General features: G+C 41.5%; 1 protein-coding gene across 1 annotated transcript; it reads right to left on the minus strand.

The window, feature by feature from the left end:
- Nucleotides 1–730: 730 nt before the first annotated feature.
- pak4 (p21 protein (Cdc42/Rac)-activated kinase 4) lies at nucleotides 731–17,679 on the minus strand. Its single transcript, XM_077566483.1, has 11 exons — nucleotides 17,536–17,679; nucleotides 8,103–8,340; nucleotides 7,438–7,610; nucleotides 7,129–7,339; nucleotides 6,358–6,591; nucleotides 5,771–6,220; nucleotides 5,188–5,321; nucleotides 4,840–4,966; nucleotides 4,622–4,747; nucleotides 4,397–4,531; nucleotides 731–3,333 (listed from the first exon to the last, which is right to left on the minus strand). The coding sequence occupies exons 2-11, from the start codon at nucleotides 8,301–8,303 to the stop codon at nucleotides 3,178–3,180; spliced, it is 1,947 nt and encodes a 648-aa protein (XP_077422609.1). The 5' UTR covers nucleotides 8,304–8,340; nucleotides 17,536–17,679; the 3' UTR covers nucleotides 731–3,177.
- Nucleotides 17,680–18,575: the final 896 nt, after the last annotated feature.

The following is an 18,575-nucleotide window of genomic DNA, read 5'->3' on the forward strand; positions in this document are numbered from 1 at the left end:
AACGTGTCATGTGACTTAGGTTCAATTACAACACCAAAAGTGTCGCGAGACCAATGTGATGACATCAGTAGTGAATAATTCACACGTGCTTCTAATTAAGCCCGAAACCACGCAGCCAATGCAAGCAAATTGCAGTTTAAAATTGAAGTACAGTCCAGTACTTTTTTTTTAGCACCATATTGACCATTAGTGACGTTTAAAAACCTTATTGTATTTTAACTATCTTTTGATTGGATCAGTCGATCATATTGCAGCTCTTCAGGTGACCACATGATGGCAGCAAACATCCTTGTTTAAAAAATGATAACAGCGCAGTATTTTCTACAAGAGCTTTTCTACTTGCAAAAACGACTGTTGTATTACTATCAGCCACAAAGCAATTTTAAAATACACTCCAGTGTATGCAGCACAACAACAAACAAAAACAATTTTTTTTTTCACCATTTCCGGATGCGACGAAACCCGGAGCAGCACACCTGCGCATGCATAACATTAATTATATTTGGTCACGTGATGCCTATAGTGCTTTCCGTCATTTTCTTACCTTATGTAATACGATTAAACAATAAGTATACTAAAGTAAAAAAAACATTGATAAACAACAACAATGTGCCCCCCCCCAGATTATTATTATAATTATTAAACTAAACATTTTTCGAAAATTGATGGACAGACAAATACTTTGACAGATGACAGACATATACTTTTAAAAACAAGTACAGAAAACACATTTCCAAAGCGAAGTGTTTTTATTTTCTCGCAAATCCCAGTGACAACACAGACAGGCGCTGATGATGTCATCAGCTACCAAAGTGAAACTCTTGCTCTCTCTATTTACACTGGTTTACCCATCATGACCCATCATTTCGCCAGCGAAGACGTAAAAAGCGTCCACACATGGCAAGGAAGGCACTCGAACCCTTAACAGCTACACTGCTGTGAAGCTGGCAACGGAAGAAAAGATTTGTGAACAAGAGCCGAAGGGAACATTTATGGAAGATTGGTCGCGCTGTCATGTCCTGCTTCTTAGATGCCAGATTGTTGCTCAAAAACACAAGGAAAATATTTTCAAATATATTGTCATGCGTATTGCAGTATTGTAGGGCGTCGCATGAAACTAGCTAGTGTTATTAAGCCACATTCTACTTCTTTAGACACCAGGTTGTTGCACTAAACGAGAAAACATTTCAACGTGCAAGGAATGTTGACGCACGTCACAGCACGTGGTGTAAAAACTAGCTAGTTGTGGTCGGAAGTGTTAGCTAAGCAACTCAACTTTTTGCTGCAGCCATGCCAGCCTTCTTGTGGCTCAAAAGCACGAGATATTTTCTACATGTGAGCTGGCCTTTTTCGGTGATTAGCACAGCAGCATTGAGAAGCAGGTAACTATGTTCTACTTCTTAGACACAATCTTGCCGCCCAAAAAGAACAGGAAACATTTTGAAGGTGTGAGAAATGGTGTTGTACAAGTAGTAGTGTCTTTGATCTTGACGTAAAACTAGCTAGTCGCCAGTGTTAGCTAGCCTAGTCCTTTTGTCCAATGTTCTGCTTTATGAAAATCATTTAGCAACTCAAAAGCATGAAAAACATTTTCAAAGCGCAAGGAACATCTTTACAAACAACAATGGTCTAAAATTTCATATAACTAGCTAGTTGTAGTCACCAGTGATAGCTCGCCTTTTTCCGCAAAACGTTAGCGTGCCAGCAACAAGATGGAGCTACCTCCTACTTCTTGCACGCCAAGTTGGCACTTTTAAAAATTTCTTACGTTCACTGCAACGGTCTAAAAAGGTTGTGATGTAGAAGTATTTGTAGTCATTCATGTTAGCTAGCCTTTTTCCGCAGCATGCTAGCTCGCCATCACTGAGCAAGACTAAGTTATAAGTTGCCTCATTACCTCTTCACCAAGGAAGTTTTTTTTTTGTCTGTATTTTGTTTAAAAGAAGACAAAAAACACCTTTTGTACTTTGACTTGTACTCTTATTTTGAGGGCATATTGTACAAATGTTAATTACACAATTTAGATACACAAATTTTTGGGCCTCAGCTAAGGTTTCAGCTCTAAAGAGTGTCTTCTTTGTTTTTAGTGTTACCGATTTCAAGTGCACCTGATTGTCGCTTCACTCGCGAGTTGTCAAACTACACACACTCACAAAATCTTAATTGCAGACTCGCTGATTGGTTAGTTTTCTGGAGCTAAAAACTACACATGATCTAACGTTCTGTTCCAGCCAGGAAGAAGAAAAAAGACAAAGGAATGATAGGTGCGCACGCTGCCCCCTGCTGCTTGGGAGGTGAACCGGGACGTACCAGCTAGTTCTGCTACATAAGCACATTTCCATGTATAAAAATAACAACACATATGTTTTGTACTACACGCCAAAGCCACGCTTGCTTTTGTTTGGTATCAAATCACGTTTGTTGTTTGTGTCAGAGAGGGAAAAGGAAGCACCGTTTATAAAGTTGTTACAAATCGTCACCATCAGCTTCATCTAGTTTCTTTTTTTTTGTACAAAACTTGTATGATCTAAAAAGTTAATTAAAAAAACAGTATGTACACTCAGCAGCCACAACATGACAATCTGTTTGTGTGTGAGTGTGTGTGTGTCATAATTTTTTGTCTCAAAGTCATTATATTGCAGTCATGTTGTGGCTTTCTTGCGTGTGTGTATGTGTGCAGCTTCTAGTGTTGACAGTGCTTGAAAATTCATCTTCATCATCATCATCATCATCATCATCACCACATCAAACTATCAAACATTAAAATCAAATCAAGATCACATGATAGTGACACTCCTCATACGAACACACAGAAAAGCAACAAAATCATCTCCAGTGTTTACCTCTGACTTCATGTTTTGTTTTTTGTTCCCGCTGGCGTGTGTCCCTCAGTAGTCAAAAGTCCAGGCGGGACCGGGCCCAGGCCCAAGGTTTCCCGTCTGCTCTTAAAATCCAAGCCAGGTCCAAATAATAATAAAAGTTCCAGGTTAGGCAGGTTACAGTATGTGTTCTTTTCATTAACAGTAAGAATCGTGCTTGAGTCGTGTACGCACACTCACTCACACACTCAGCCCCAATTATTACTTTGTATCCAGGGGAGAACAAACGCACATGCACGTCGCAACCCCCACACCTTCCCCCCACAGTAGAAAAGCCCAAAATGTGTACAAGTAGTCCTCATCTGATGCGGTTCTGCCGCATGAGGGGCACGATGCAGGACGGCGGGCCAGCCTTGCTTAGGAAGCTGTGCTTCAGCAGCTCACTAGCAGAGGCGCGCTGGGACGGGTCACGCACCAACATGCGGTCCAGGAAGCCCTTCAGCACTGGCGATACCTGGAAAGCAATAACATGGGGGGAAATTAAATAAATCATTTTACATAACTCATTTACTCCCAAAAATGTATGAATACGTTCTATTGTAAATATGACCATGCTCCCAAAGATGTATTTAATTTAAAAAAAAATTGCAGCCTCTGAACTGAAGAGAATGTTTGAAGCAAAGGTAGTTATTATAAAAAATGGCCAGCAGGTGGCAGCAGAGTATAGAGATCAACCAGGGCCATTTTGCAAAAAGCTCTTTTACCCACTGTTTTAAACTGATTTGTGAATAATGATAAAACTTCTTGGATGAAACATTCTAATGCTAATTGCTGCAAAACGGAAACTGATAGAAAAAAAAATCCTGATGAAAGAAGAGACTAATCTTTCTTTTGGTCGGTTCCATGTTCTTATAGCAATAGAACACAATATTTTATGGGCCTTGCAAAATCAGTCAAAATCCAGTAAAACAACCGAGAGTGAAGGGGATTGCTTCAGTGAAAAAGGCTGGGAGTGAATGGGTTATGTTATTCAAAATATAATAGATAAAAAAAATAATTCTAAAACAAGATAATAAACAAATTGATTTATTAACACTTTTGTTTTCTAAAAAAGGTAATACAGTAGCATAATATACTATAACAAAAAACATTTTTTAATGACATGTAATGAATCACATTACACCTCCTCACATTTATTGTTAATGCTAAGATTGAATGTTTGTTTTTACTAGCAATGAACCGTGTTGAACTTTTAACATCTGTATGACCATTTAAAAAAAAAAAAGAAGGAAAAACTCTTGTAGGACACTTAAGACTGTTCAAACATTATTTCAAACATTGTAACAGTTAATAAAAGCTTTATGATGGTGATACTTCCTGACTTTGAGGACTATTATTTCCTGTGGGAGAACAATTGCTCCATGTAATGGCTTCCACTGAAGAACGGATAATTCCGAGCTTCTACATTAAAGACATTTCACACACCCTTAGTTCTTCAAAACTAAGCCACAGTCGAATTTTGACTTGTGAGACCCCCTTTCCCCGCATGTCCACTCTGTATTTCGCAGTGACAGTACCTTGTGCAGGTTCTTGAGTTTGGGTGGCAGGTTGTCTCGGATCATCTTCATGGCCTTCAGCGGCGGCTCATTGAAGTACGGCGGCTCCCCGTCCACCATCTCGATGACCATGATGCCCAGGGACCAGATGTCCACCTGGACGGAGCAGGGGGACCAAAGAGAGATAAAAAGTGGTCTTTTGGAGGTCCAAACAAAAAGTGGAAAAAAAGAAAGCAGGAACGGTACCTCTGGTCCATAAGGAAGTCGTGATATGAGCTCGGGCGCCATCCAGTACGGCGTGCCCACCAAAGACTTCCTGCGCTGCACTTCCTTCGACACCTGAGCGCAGAAACCGAAGTCGGACAGCTTCACCTGTACACACGCACGAGATAAGCATCAGCCAGTTTATTTTTCCCAGCCACCTTAAAGGGGACGCATTAAGTTACACTTTCAAAGTATTGTACCCGGCCGTCGTGCGTGAGCAGGATGGAGTCGCTCTTGATGTCGCGGTGGATGACGCCCTGCGTGTGCAGCACCGACAAGGCCTTCAGGACGGACAGACACACGGTGGCGATCTGTTCCTCGTTCATCCTGGAGCAGACATGTTTTAACAAAAACAATCAAGTGGGGACAAAATGTAACAGGACGGTCTAGCACTATTTAAGAAGTGTACTGCCCTCTATGTTTAATGCAATGACAATTTTTGTTGCCCATTTCTTCATTTCAATTCTACAGTATGAATTCTGCCTTTACTTCTGGAGTGTTTCTTGTCAAGTAACTTTCCAATTTGCAGAGGAGTCCTCAGCTCTCACCTGGTGTGCGTAACAATGTCCGTGAGCGCGCCTCCCTCCAAAAACTCCATGACCACCCAGAGCTCGTCACCCACCAGGTAGCTGTTGTACATCTCCACCACGTTCTCATGGTGGTAGTCACGCATGATAACCACCTGAAATTCACAGACACACAGAAAGAGATGAATGGTAAATATACAGTACAGCTGGAATGTTTTACGTGCTACACTTTTGACATTTACATGTTACCGCAAAATGAAATGAATTCATTTTTCTCCTCAGATTTCAACAGAGAACCCATCTTTACATGAATAAGGTTTTTATTTTTATTGTTGCACTATGAATATATATATATTTTTTTCAAATGAATGTCTTTTTTCACTTAGTCATTTTAGGTTGAGAACTTGGAGTAAAAAAAAGAATGTTGCCAATTTGGGAAAAAAGCTGTAAATAACACTGTATGGGGGATCTTGAAAATAATTCACAGTGGTTAACTGCACATGTAGTTAAAAAAAACTAGCAAAAATCTATAGAAGAAAAAAGTTTTCACATTGTCATGATGGGGTGTTCAAAATGTGGAAAGAGTGAAGCTCTGTGTTGTTACCTCATTGAAGAGCAGCTCTCTGCGCTGCTGCTTCCTCAGGTCCATCTTCTTCACTGCGACCAGTTTTCCCGTCGTCTTAACGGTGGCGATGCAAACGATGCCGGTGGACCCCTCTCCGATCTTAATGTAGTGGTCCAAGTAGGTGCGCGGGTCGCCGGGATCCACCACCATCTGCAGAGCGGTCCGAAACTGCTCGTGGGACACTCTCTGCGGCTCTCTCTGTGGGGAACGGGCATCGGGCGGAGGCGGCAGGCCAGAGGGGGCCGGCGGGCGTGGGGCTGGTACATTGGGGTGAGGGGTGTGTGGGTGCTGGCCTGCCTCGGGCGTCAGGCTTGGATGCGACGAAGTGTGGTGAGGGTGCGGGTGGTTGACGGGGGGCTTGGAGGCGGAAGACCTTCGGAGAGGGACGGAGGGGCCGTTTTGAGGGGACGACTCGTGGGGACGCACCGGCTGGAAGAGAGAAAATAAAACATGGACCACGGGAGGGAGAACAACGGTGAGAAGCACGGAGGCCAGAAAGAACAAACCGACGGCCAGCATTACGGAGGAGAAGACGTCCCATCCAGGTTTTGTCCTGTCATGCTTACCAATCCAGTGGGGCTGCGCCCCCCGTCGCTCTCTGCCCGAGGATATGTGTTGAACGGCCGCGTCGTCTGCTGTGTGGTCTTCATCACACCGTCGGTCACCGGTAGGTTAGGTGTGCGGATGTTGGGCCCTGAGAGGGGCCTCTTTTCCCGGGGGGACTGGGGGCTGCCATCCCGCACCTGATAGCTGGACTTTGGCCTGTATTCACCATGTGGATCACGGCGGACAACCTGATCCTGAAGGGAGCCAATCAGAAAAATATTACATGGCAAAAAATATATATAACTATCAGAAAAATAGAAACATATTTGGAAAAAACTGAACATTTGGGGGGGAAAGGAAAAATATGAAAAAAAAAAAAAACTTATAAAAAACTTTAAACTGTAAACGGAAAACTTTAAAATATTGAAAAATATTGGGGAAAAACATAGACATGAATAAGAAAATACACAAATCTTAGAAAAACATGAGGAAAAACCAAAATATTAGACAAAAAAAAAAATTAAACTATTTCTCTAGCTTCACAATGGCCAGAGGGCTGCCATACTTACTGTTTTTCGTTTAACTTAAAAAAATGTTTTATCTAGACACTACACTACACTAGTATTAGAAAAACATTAGGAATAAATGAAAAATATTAGACAAGAATAAAAAATATTTGGAAAAAAAAACATTTACACATGTTTGATATTAGGAAAAAAGAAAAATAATAAGCAAAAAACAACAACACAGAATTACAACGGGTCAGGTGTGGCATGACTCTCTGGTCTAACCTGGTTCTGGTCCCGATGCTGTCTGTCTCTGTGAGGAGGTGGCGGCGGAGGACCGGAACCTGGTCTGTCTCTGTGTCCCCGACCTGGCTCTTGGCCTCGGGGCTGTTGCTGAGGCCGAGGGTGGATTCCATCTTCGCGCTGAGAGCCTCGGAGGGGTTGCTGATTGTGGCGGGGGTCACCTATGCCTGGGTGGTCTGGCCCGAGGCGCTCTCTATAAAACAAAATACAGAAATGGTCTCCAAGGATTCTTTGATGTTTTTTTATAATTCAATTTGTGGACTGGAATCCAGTGGTCCTTTTGTGGCTCACCTGTCTGTTTGCGAGGGCCGTCGTTGGTTGGGTTCTCCGTTCTCCTGGCGAGGATGCACGGGGGGGCTGCTCCGTCGCAGTGAGTTGGAGCGAGTCACCGACATGGTGTCAAACTCATCCAGAAGCCAAGTGAGTGAGCCGTCCACCCCCAGCTTAGTGCCGCGCACGATGGTCTGAAGACAAAGAAGAATTTTAAAATGATGAGACGTGTAGAAAGGGGTCCTCTGTTTATATGGGTCCTGATATGCAAAGTGTTGAGGTTACAAACTCGTTTGCTTGTCAGGTCATGCGGCACAAGAAGGCATGCTAAATTAGTGTTGCACATACAAAAAATACGGAAGAAGAATATAGTAATAAATATAACATCAGAAAATTTTAAATTATTAGTAAAATATATACTATAATAATATAGAAAATTGAATTATTAAAAATAATAATTATTACTAAAATATGTAATAAAATAAAAAACAGTAGATGAAACAAGACTAAACATAACAAAAAGGAGAAAAAAATATATTACGCAAGTACACAATTATCGGAAAAAACAGAAACCAAAATGCATGCATGCTCAATTAGCACCACAATTACTGTTTTTGCATTTGATCATTTCATATATATGGCCTACAAACTGAAAGTCAGTTTTTAAGCCACAGCCCTCATCCCACCTTGTGCGGATCCATGGTAGTGATTACGGTGGCGTCGATAAAAGGCTTGGGCCTCTTGGCCGTGTCCTCGATGAGCGACTGCCATTGGCGGGGCAGGCCCACAAACTTCTGCTCCTGCTCATCAAAGTCGGTGTGCACACGGTGCTCAAAGTTGGACGGCGCCGAGATCTGTATGCGGGACTTCTTCTTCTTGGTGAACATGGCGGCGGCCAGGGCGGCAAACAGCCGAGCATCAGAGCTGCGGGGGAGAGAAATGATGACGTCAAGGTGTGTAAATCTTTCTGATGCAGAATCACAACAACAGATGAATGTGTCACGCAGATGTTCAGCACATGCAGTGAGGATGAAGCACCTGCATGCCGACTTTGCCAAAAAGAGCTTTTTGACTTGACAAATGTTACTCCCCAAAAGAGATCCATCATACTGGAAAAAAATAGCTAAGTTCACAGCTTCATGACAGCAGAACCAGAGGACAACAGCAAAAGACCATGAATGTAAAGGCTAGGGCCATAAAGAAAAACACAATAGAAGCTAGGACAGTGAAAGAGAGAACCTTAGAGAACAGGGCCATGGAAGGTAGAACTATGAAGTAGGGGAAAATGCAGGCTCAAACAATGGAGGGCAGATTCATGAAGGTCAGGATGTTAGGAAGAAGGAAATCCAGTCCAGGATCACATAGGAGGGGAACAGGCTAGGATCATGACGGTGAGGATCATCGGACCTAAGCAGAGAGGAACAGATAGCCTAAAAGTTCTTAACACTGGGACCATAAAGGAGAGGAGTAGGTTGACTATGATCATGCCAGGCCAGTAACACGAAGGTGAGGATCCTTGGAGGGTAGGATCAAGGAGGAGTGGAACAAGTGGCCAAGGAGCAGAAGACCATAGAGACTAGGACCAGAAAAGGAGAAGAGCGTGGAGGCAAGGATCACAAATGTGAGGGCAGTGGAGGACAGGACCAAAAGGCCAAGGGGAACAGGTAGACCAGGAGCATAAAGGAGAAAACCATAGAGTTTAGGACCATCGAGGCCATTAACCACGAAGGAGAAGACCATGAACACTAGGACCCGGGGGGGGGGGGGGGGGGTTAGCCTAGGACCATGAAGAGTAAGACCATAAAGGTAGACTACGACCATGGAGGCAAGGACAATGAAGAGAGAAACGATTAGGCTAAGATCACTAAAGTGAGGATTGTGGAGGTTAGGACCAAGGCCGAGTACTACAGCTCATCTATCACAATGAAGGAAGGATTTTAACAGGGATGTGATTTGACCAAAGTGAAATTATCTGAAAATTTAGCCGGGGGTCTGGGGGCAGGTCCAGGGCAGTGCCCTGGTGGGGGGACAAGGGGGGCATAGCCCCCCGGAGCTCATGGGTTTTCCGTGTTTTTAAGTACTTTCAATGCACTCACATGACAAAGAAATAGACAAAACAACAGCATAAATTTTCAATGTATATTGAACTATCCCATATAAAATGGCAGTTTTAGTCAACTCAAAATCAGTCACATTCAAAAACATTGGACTGTCTTTGCTTTTAAAAACTATCACTGAGAATATCATCATATCTAACTAATGTGATTACTAAGTTAACACATAAATAATGTTGAAGAGTTCAAATTTCATGAACAAATAATTGTATCATGACCAAATGAAAAGTAACTCATATTAGAGCATACCACAAATGTCTTTGTTATAGCAGAAGATGTTATCTGTCGGAGTCATGTGCATACACAATGAAATACAAAAAAAAAAAAAAAAAAAAATCTGTTTTTTTTGGGGGGGGGGTAAAAAAAAGCGGAATTCCGCGAATTAGCGGAAAAATCACATCCCTGTTTTAATTTCTAACACTATGAGGGAGAATATCAGGGATGCTCGGCCCATGATGGAGGGGAACATGGAGGTAAGTAAGTAAGGATCGAGAAGAATAGAACTCTGGGGACAAGGATCAGGAAGATTAGGACCAAAAAGCATGTAGCAGGGACACTAGGACCATGAGGGAAACAGGATCATGAAGGTTAGGGCCATGAAGGAGCAGGACTATGAAAGCGAAGATCATGATTGAGAAGACTATGGCAGCCAGTAACTTGGTGGCCAGGGCCACATAAACTAGGGAGGCAGATGACGACAGCTAAAAACATGAACAAAATGAACAGGTAGGCTAGGACCATGAAACGGAGAACCATGGAGGCTCGGACAATAGAAAGAGTGACCTCGCGACCAGTCAGCCGCTGAGTCATACAGTGACAACATTTGAGGTTAGCAGCACTTTGATGACATAAAATGCTAAAGACATGTCTGCCTATTGACAGTACTTAACCACGGGACTTTTTTTAAACTAATAATTAAGTTGAAAGCATACAATTAGAGTTAGAAGCTCACAGTGAAAGTATCTGGTAGCCCTGCTCTTACATGTCTCTCTGCTCAGCTAATGAGTTTGTCGAAAAGCTCACACACAGGTGACAAACCTCCCTCATTACTGCATCATGCGCCCAGCCAGCTCCATTCACTGTGAAGGCCGTTTATTGCCGGGGATACTTTCCAGACACACCCTGAGTGGGTAAAAATTATGACACCAAATGAACTGGTCGGCCAGCCAATCCCAGGGCACAAATAGACAAACCAAGACAAACATCCATAAACCAGAGTCGGTATGACGTTTGTTTTTTCTCTTACTTTGCCCTTAGCCATTCAGCTGTTTTTAGACACTTCCCACAAGGAAGTGGTGACAGCTCTGACGAAGGCTCGAGTGACAGCCAAAACTGTCAGCAAGAGAACAGAATTTTCTCTTTATTGAAAAAAAGTTTTGCTTGGGAAAGAAACTTCAAATCTATTTAAAAAATAAAAATAAAAAAAAGACGTCGTAAACCAGAGTACCAGAGAAAATCTATGCAAGCACGGGAGGACATGCAAACTTTCAATTAACTGCTATTTTAACAACATTGCATTAACAACGACGTTCTGAAGGAACAACTCCTACTGGAGTTTAGTAGGGGAAAGGCGTGGGCCAATTACCGGTTTCAAGTAACTTGTTTCAGGTAGTTGCGTACTTAACTTTTCCTTTAATATTTATGTATTGTAGAGGAAGGATAACTTCCAAAACTACCTGTATAATTAGTGAAATACTGTAAATGCTTCAGACTTGCTTCCCAGGCAGATATAAAACCTTGCTAACTAGGACGGCTATCGTTATCTCATTTCATCAACGATTGCGGGGCAACACTGTACTCCTCATTACCCATAATCCCCTCAACTCAACCACCAAAGATACCACCGGTCTCGCTCTCCCAGGCGCATGTTCGCCTGGCCGAGCAGTGAGAAAGGATGTCGAAAATCATCTGAGGAGCACGCTGACCTCATTCCACTTCTATACATGGATGGATGGACAGAAAATGGACACAAAACCCAAATGTACTCAAATGCAGCATCCCAGAACATATTGTGTTGGACTTTTGAGTGATTTGCAAAGTATTTACTCTTTATTTTCAAGAATGTATTCATCTTTTAATAAGTCACATAAGGAAAGTGAGGTGCTGTGAATAATATGTGTCCCAGATGCAACGTACGTACGTGCTAATTATCTAAAAATTAGTACATGAGCTCCCCTGTCATTAGATTGAAGTTTGAGTGGTAAAACATTTAGCACGTTTCCTTGCTGGCAAGGAATGATTTTCAGTTGGAGGCTCTTCAGAGGCATATCTTTCATAGTTAGCCGTCTGAATGCCAGAATTGGACTTGCCTCAGCTGATTGTGCCGCCGTAAACAACTCATCGCACTTATCCTTGCTCGAACGCACTCGAGGACAAAAGCCACAACTTGACCTTCAAGACCAGACAGCCACTTGATGAAATCATGTTAGTAACCTGCGCATTGGAATGGAGAAAATGTGATGATCGTTACACTAGAAACAGAAATAAAATCAGCTAAATAAAGGTGAGTTCACAGGATTCCAGTAAAATATTTTTTTTTTGAAAAAAGGCATCAATTTGTTTTTTCAAAATGAGAGGAACAAAAGGAAGAAGGACTGACTAAATGCTTCAAAAAGTCCCTAATGCAGAAGGATTTTTATTCTTTCAAATATAGTATGGACAAGCAGGTAAAAGCAATGTAAATACACCTGAGGGCAGGAAGTCCAAACTACTCCTCTAGGTTAAATATCAGTAAGGACAAAAGTTAGGCAACTACAGTGGTATTTTTTTTACCATCTCCTTTAGCTAATAATAAGGTAAGATAAGGAAGTTGTGAATATGATGCAGTACAGTTGTACAGGCAAAAAAAAAAAGAAGTTTATATATATATATATATATATATATATATATATATATATATATATATATACGGTTTCATAGAGCAATTGGATATTGCGTCAATAGTTACAGTGATGTGTTTGAAAAGTATTTACAGATCAATGTGACCTGTTGTATTTCACCTTAAAGTTCAGAAACAAAAACATATACCAGGTGAATTTGAATTATTGTTTTTAAATGTATAAAAGAACTGTTTTAAAGTTTAAAAGTAGGGGGAAAAAATACATTAAAAAAGGAAAAGAAAAAACAAAGGTATAAAATTATTCTGCTGGTCTTGTTTTTTTCTTTTTCATTTCATCACATTTTGAATGAGGTTTTTTTAAATATATATTTTTAATGACATAATATTGCCACATCCAAGAAACAACACAATGGTTACATTTCATAACAGGTAAATTTAACCCGCAACATACCAGGGCGGTTTTAAATGACTGCCTAATATAATCACATGACTGAGACTAATGACAAGTGGCCTTTGTTTACCATTTAAAAGACACTTTTGGCAGCTAATCAGGTGTGTGTGAAAACTAACGTGTACGCGGCAACACAAACACAACAGGCACAAGTCAATTTCCTTCCAAATAAATACATATATTGAAGGAAAAAAAGAAGAGGAAGGCCTCAAAGGTCAAAAAAAGACAAATAGTCCAGGTTGGCTCAAGAGCAGCCAATCAGGATGCTTCTTTCAAACAAAAGCATGCAGGGCCGTGGCCAATGAGGGCAAGCTTCTGGTTGCGGAATGCGAGATAGCCAATGTCACACACACACGCACGCACGCACACCTCACAAGGTAGTATGTGCTATGAGGAAGGTTAGTTAATCTCATGCTACCGTCATCACATGACATAGCAAACAATATAGTGACTCATGAATGATCAAGTAAGGCAACTTTCAATCATAATTAATGGGCTGTAGGCTGATACTAACTTCAAATCTGGTTCAAAAGCTGGATCAACCTTGTCTGGCCGTTCCATGTCAATGCCATTTATACAGTGGGCTTAGACCGGATCCTTGATGGAGTCCAACCTAAAGTTGGCAAAGCGCTATATAAATGAAGTACCATTTACCTTACTTGGAAACGTTCCCTTGTTCCTTCCAACTGTGCTTCCCACTCTAGTTGTAGCATTCCTATAGGATTCCTTGATTATGCTCACATACTTCTCTAGTACTCCTCGTTCTTGCAGTCCTCTCACACACCCTAACATAGACCTTCCTTGGGTCAATGAATGCCAGATGCAGGACTTTCTGCTCCTTCCAGCACTTGTCTGTAGTTACCCTTTGGGAGAATATTCCATCTGCCGTACCTTTACCGTCTTTTCATGAACACTAACCGTTATCTGCAAATGACAAAGTTCTGTTTATACGAAAGAGTAAGATAAGGAAAATTTAACAAAAAGGAGTTGACAGACTCTGACAGCTGTCATACGACCACTTAAGCCAGAAAATTGCTGGGTCGATTTTATACATCCTCACCAAATGGTGGTTAAGAACAGAATAGCAACAGAGGTAGAAGACGAGGAAATGTTGGCTTTTACAGTCGCCACATAGCTCTGATATTACCTGCAAAGCCAGAAAATTCATTCATTGTATGTCTGCGATTTACGAAGAACAGCGAAAAATTCTGGGCAAAACGGGGACTGCAGATGCTCTTTTATGGCTGATACAACCTCCGAAGACAGAAAATTGCCAGGTCAACTTTGGTCACGTTCGCACTGCCGATAAAAAAACGACATTTTCTAGACTTTTTCCACGCACTGTTGTTCTGTATAAAGTGTACCAACATGGAATGGCAATCCAAAGTCAACCCAGCAATTTTGTGATGTTTAGAGGTAGTATCAAGAGCTGTAAAAGAGACGGGTTGCTTCTGTAGCTGCTTTTAAAGTTCATTTTTGCTGCATCACTGTTCTGTAAAAATAGCTCTGATCCAGTACTAAAACCACACAATGCCAGGTCAAGTTTGTGCCCCCATTGGATCTCCATACTGTGAGAACAGCGACATGTGGATAATCCGGAAAATTGCCAAGTCGACCTTGTCTCTCTTTTCCATGTTGATGTTTATGCAAAAGAGCAACAGAAAAATTCAGCTTTTAACCCATTAAGGCCTAAAGCACCTGACAAAAAACATGCCTCTAAAACCTATGGGTGACTTTTGAGTCACTCCCAAAAACCTGAAGTTTTCCTGGAAATTCAACAATATTAAAAATAATTGATGTCTCAGCTCCTAGGGGTAATTATTCATCGTAAATTCCATTATAAAGCCGACAAAAATTTCCAGCATTCTCATTGTCTACAAACATATTTCTTAACAGTATGTCACTGTCGACTCCGTTACACTGATTCAAATTCCTCCCGCGCCGTCGTCAATCGCGTCATTTCTTTAATAACTCCCGCCAATCTGCGTTAACACTCAAATAAAATTCCAGGACATGCTATGAGGCCCACGTCACCCTATCGTGCATATTCTGATGCATTTCATCGGCTAAGAGACCAAGAATTTGTCAAAATCAAAACACAACAAAATGACATAGCCGCCCTACCGGGTTTGAAGGGAGTAGCGCGGTCACGCGCTCCCGGCCCAAATGGGTTAACGGACAGCATGAAAGTTGCTGTAAAAAAAAAAAAAGAAGCCTCTGTGATGACTCTGATACTATCTCAGAAGCCAAAAAATTTCTGACTTGACATGGCAAAAATAAATAAATTTTTCAAATAAATTGAGTTTTGATGAGAAACTTCGTGCATTTTCTGCCAATGCGCCAACTCATTTCTACACCGTAACACCGCAGTAACAGTCCAAAGCTTCGAGGCAGACATTTTGCATTGACAGTTTTTTAGTATCAGTAATTGAAATATTCAAGTTTTTTGATGAGCCCTAATACAATGCTGTGGTGTACAATCACAGTCAGAACATTCCGGTCAAACGAAGTTCAAAAAAAAAAAAAAAAAAAACAGCTCTTGTTTACTCCCACCACTGCTCTCTGCTGTTACAACACCACTGAGGCTCAAGTCAGACCATCTAGAACTTTCTCACTCCGTGTGTTGTGTGATTGTAAAGAGCACATCCTAGCTTGCCTTTTTAAAATTGGCATTAAAACAGTCTCATTTAGCATTATTAGCACATGTGAATGTTTGGAATAAAAAATAAATTAAAAAAAACCCTGACAGCAACACGAAGGAATGCAGCGGGAGCGTTCAGCAGCCTTGATAAGAGCGCCGCTAGCTCACTCTCACACACATTCGTGTGTACCTTTTGTGTATTTTAGCCTCTGTTCCTGAACGTCCACAGCGTTGGGGGGGTGTTGATGTTGGCTCCTGTGGTCATTCCACTGAAGACCCCCCCCCCCCCCCCCCCCCCAAATCCGGCCCTTCAAAGGCAACAAACCTGGCCGTACCTCCCTGCCTTTGTGCTGCTTACATACTCACTGAATTTTATGTGTGTTTATTTCATCAGCTTAACTTGCCGCTTCATGCCTCCCCGGTGCTGCGGGCCACATCCTTGAACAATTTTGCGATTGGCGCGGACGCGGCAGTGCTCCAGCTTTCACTCAGCAACAAGTTATGAGATTAAAAACGCAAGATAAAGCTGAGTAAATTAGACCTGTTACATAAGGTAAGGCGGTATGGCCTCCAAACTCTAATTTCCATCAAGGCAAATGACAATCACATTAATCTGTCTTTTTTGTTTTTCTACCCTCTGGAATTTATTCCTCCTTATATCAAGCCAGCTTTGAAACTTTTTCTTTTCTTTTTGCATTAACAAAAATGTAAAATACATAGAACTTTTCCTCAACCAAATGTCAGACTTAAATAGCAAAGACATGAGGGACTGTTATATGTCCCTACTGTTTTGGTTAGCAACAGCAAATGGCCACAGTAGTTAGAACATCAGTATTTACAGTGTGAACTCAGATGCTTAAACTTATTACCTGTTTTTCTCCCTGAAAAGGATATGACGGAGGTGTTACTTTCTCTTAACCACCTCACCTGGCCACTAATTGGTGTACGGCTTCTAATTGGAAGTTTGTGAAGAGTCTGGCCTTCCAGGCACAAGGATGGACGCGGATGCTCATCATCATGCAAGTGTGCATGTTAATGTTCTTCTGGTTTAATATTAACAGCAGGTTTTTTTTTTAAATATAAATCTTCCCAATTCTACTGGACTACTGCCTTGCGGTCAAACAGCAGCTGTGTTTGCCTCAAAGCGACCCGCGGGTCAGTTCACTTCAAACTAACCACAACACAGCACACCAACACACTTCCAGCAGAAGTCTCCCTGCTGATATTATCCTTATTTCTAAAGAACCCAACCCAAACTTTGATCTGCTAGGAAGTGTAAATAAAAGATCATTATTAAATACGACCTTAAAAGACAGTGTGAAAGGGGCTTGAGAGGTTATCCCATCTCTGACACTGCTGGGAGCCTGGGACGATTGTCACCGCGTCATTCCGACTTTTTATAAAAAGTGTGACAAGGATCCAGCCACCTTCTCATCTTTAATGCAGCTCTCAGTAGCCTGAAAATTTCCGGCTCACCTCATTAACAAAAAAAGAGGTTTTCATGATTTTTTTCCATTTGCATAACACTCAAATGTGCTATCCCTATTTAATAACTATAATGCGAACATGTCAAATATAATATGCAGTATATATATATTAATGTGTGTGTGTGAGTGTGTGTCAAAATAGGGCGCGACCACCCGCTCTTCCGTGGCATCCCGGGAATGTGTGATACTCCCAACACACGGACACACGCACGCGCACAGGAAGAGGAAGATATTTTATCATTGCGCTTCGCTTTTAGCCCTGATTGAAATTAAACAGCTGTAATTCTATTGGTCCGACAACTCCACCAGGAAGTGTCTCGTCATTTTATTGAGTACACTAAACCCGCTTCGAAAGAATAGTAAACATCACCAATAGAGCATTTTACTACATCATATCGAGGCACAAACTCGGGAAAAGTGAGCGAGCAAAGTCTCCTCGATGGAGTAGTAGTAGTAGTGGGCTAACGTTAGCAACGGCTAGCAGGTAAAAGGAGAAAAGCGCCCCCACCCCTCCTCCCCTCAACTCAAACTCGGACACAAGCCGCTGAAGTTGTGCTTTTTAGAACAATAAAAGAGAGCTTACTCACCACGTAAGATACCCGGTCAATTGTTTGTGGTGCCGCAGACAGCGCGAGAGAGCCCAGGGATGACTTTTAAAAGAGCCGTGAACTATTAGCCCAAAGTCTCACTTTGCCGACGCCATGTTGGAAGCGTCAGGAGGGGGCGGGGGGAGGAGGAGGGAGAGGGAGACTACATCCGGGAAACTACTGGGCCGCTGCCATGGTAACCTCGCATTGATTCGATGGGAACACGACATGCGACGTTTCCAATTTACGACGGTACACAATTAAAAATAGAAAGCTACTAGAGAAAAAAAAGACAAATATCAGGAAATACTGTGCGTGATAAATATTATATTAAAAATACAAATGTACTGGAGAAAGAGAAATTTCTGAAAAATACTAAAACAACTGTAAAAAGGTATATTTTTTAAAACCTGTTCGTGATTTTTTTCCCTTTATGTAATGAGTAAAAAAAACACCATTAGAAAAACATACCAAAATACTGGGTAAAAATCAAAATATGACGCTATGACACTAATATTAGAAAAATTTTAAAAAAAAAAGAAGAAGAAAAATACACCCCCCAAAAAAACTAATTAGATGGATCAGCGTTACAGCAGTCGCAATTCACACTATTTCGTGGTTATGACGACAGCATCAAAAATGTAAAATCCTGAATGTTTCTTTTTGAGATTATCTGAGTTCCCTGAGACACGCAAGATTTGGAAATAGGCGTCTCCGCACACTACTTTGGTTTCAGTCTTGTTCCAGCATGCCATTATAAGCCAGGCTTGCAGATGCAAAAAAAACAAAACAAAAAAACAGCAGGAGCACAAGAAACAAAAACATAATTGCTTTGCGATGGGTGGTGCAAGAGAATCAACATGAGAGTTTGTTTTGTTTGCTAAAAAACTGTATCTGGCTGATGTTGACATATTTTCACGAAGCAGGCATCACATTTTCTTCCTTCTGAGTTAGAGCTACCGTAAAAAAAAAAAAACAGTTATTGTTATGATAATGCAAGGGTTATAGTAGTTGCATATGATATTTGTGAGGCTAGGTTT

Source organism: Vanacampus margaritifer, chromosome 5 (assembly GCF_051991255.1).
Source record: "Vanacampus margaritifer isolate UIUO_Vmar chromosome 5, RoL_Vmar_1.0, whole genome shotgun sequence".
NCBI classification, from domain to species: Eukaryota; Metazoa; Chordata; class Actinopteri; order Syngnathiformes; family Syngnathidae; genus Vanacampus; species Vanacampus margaritifer.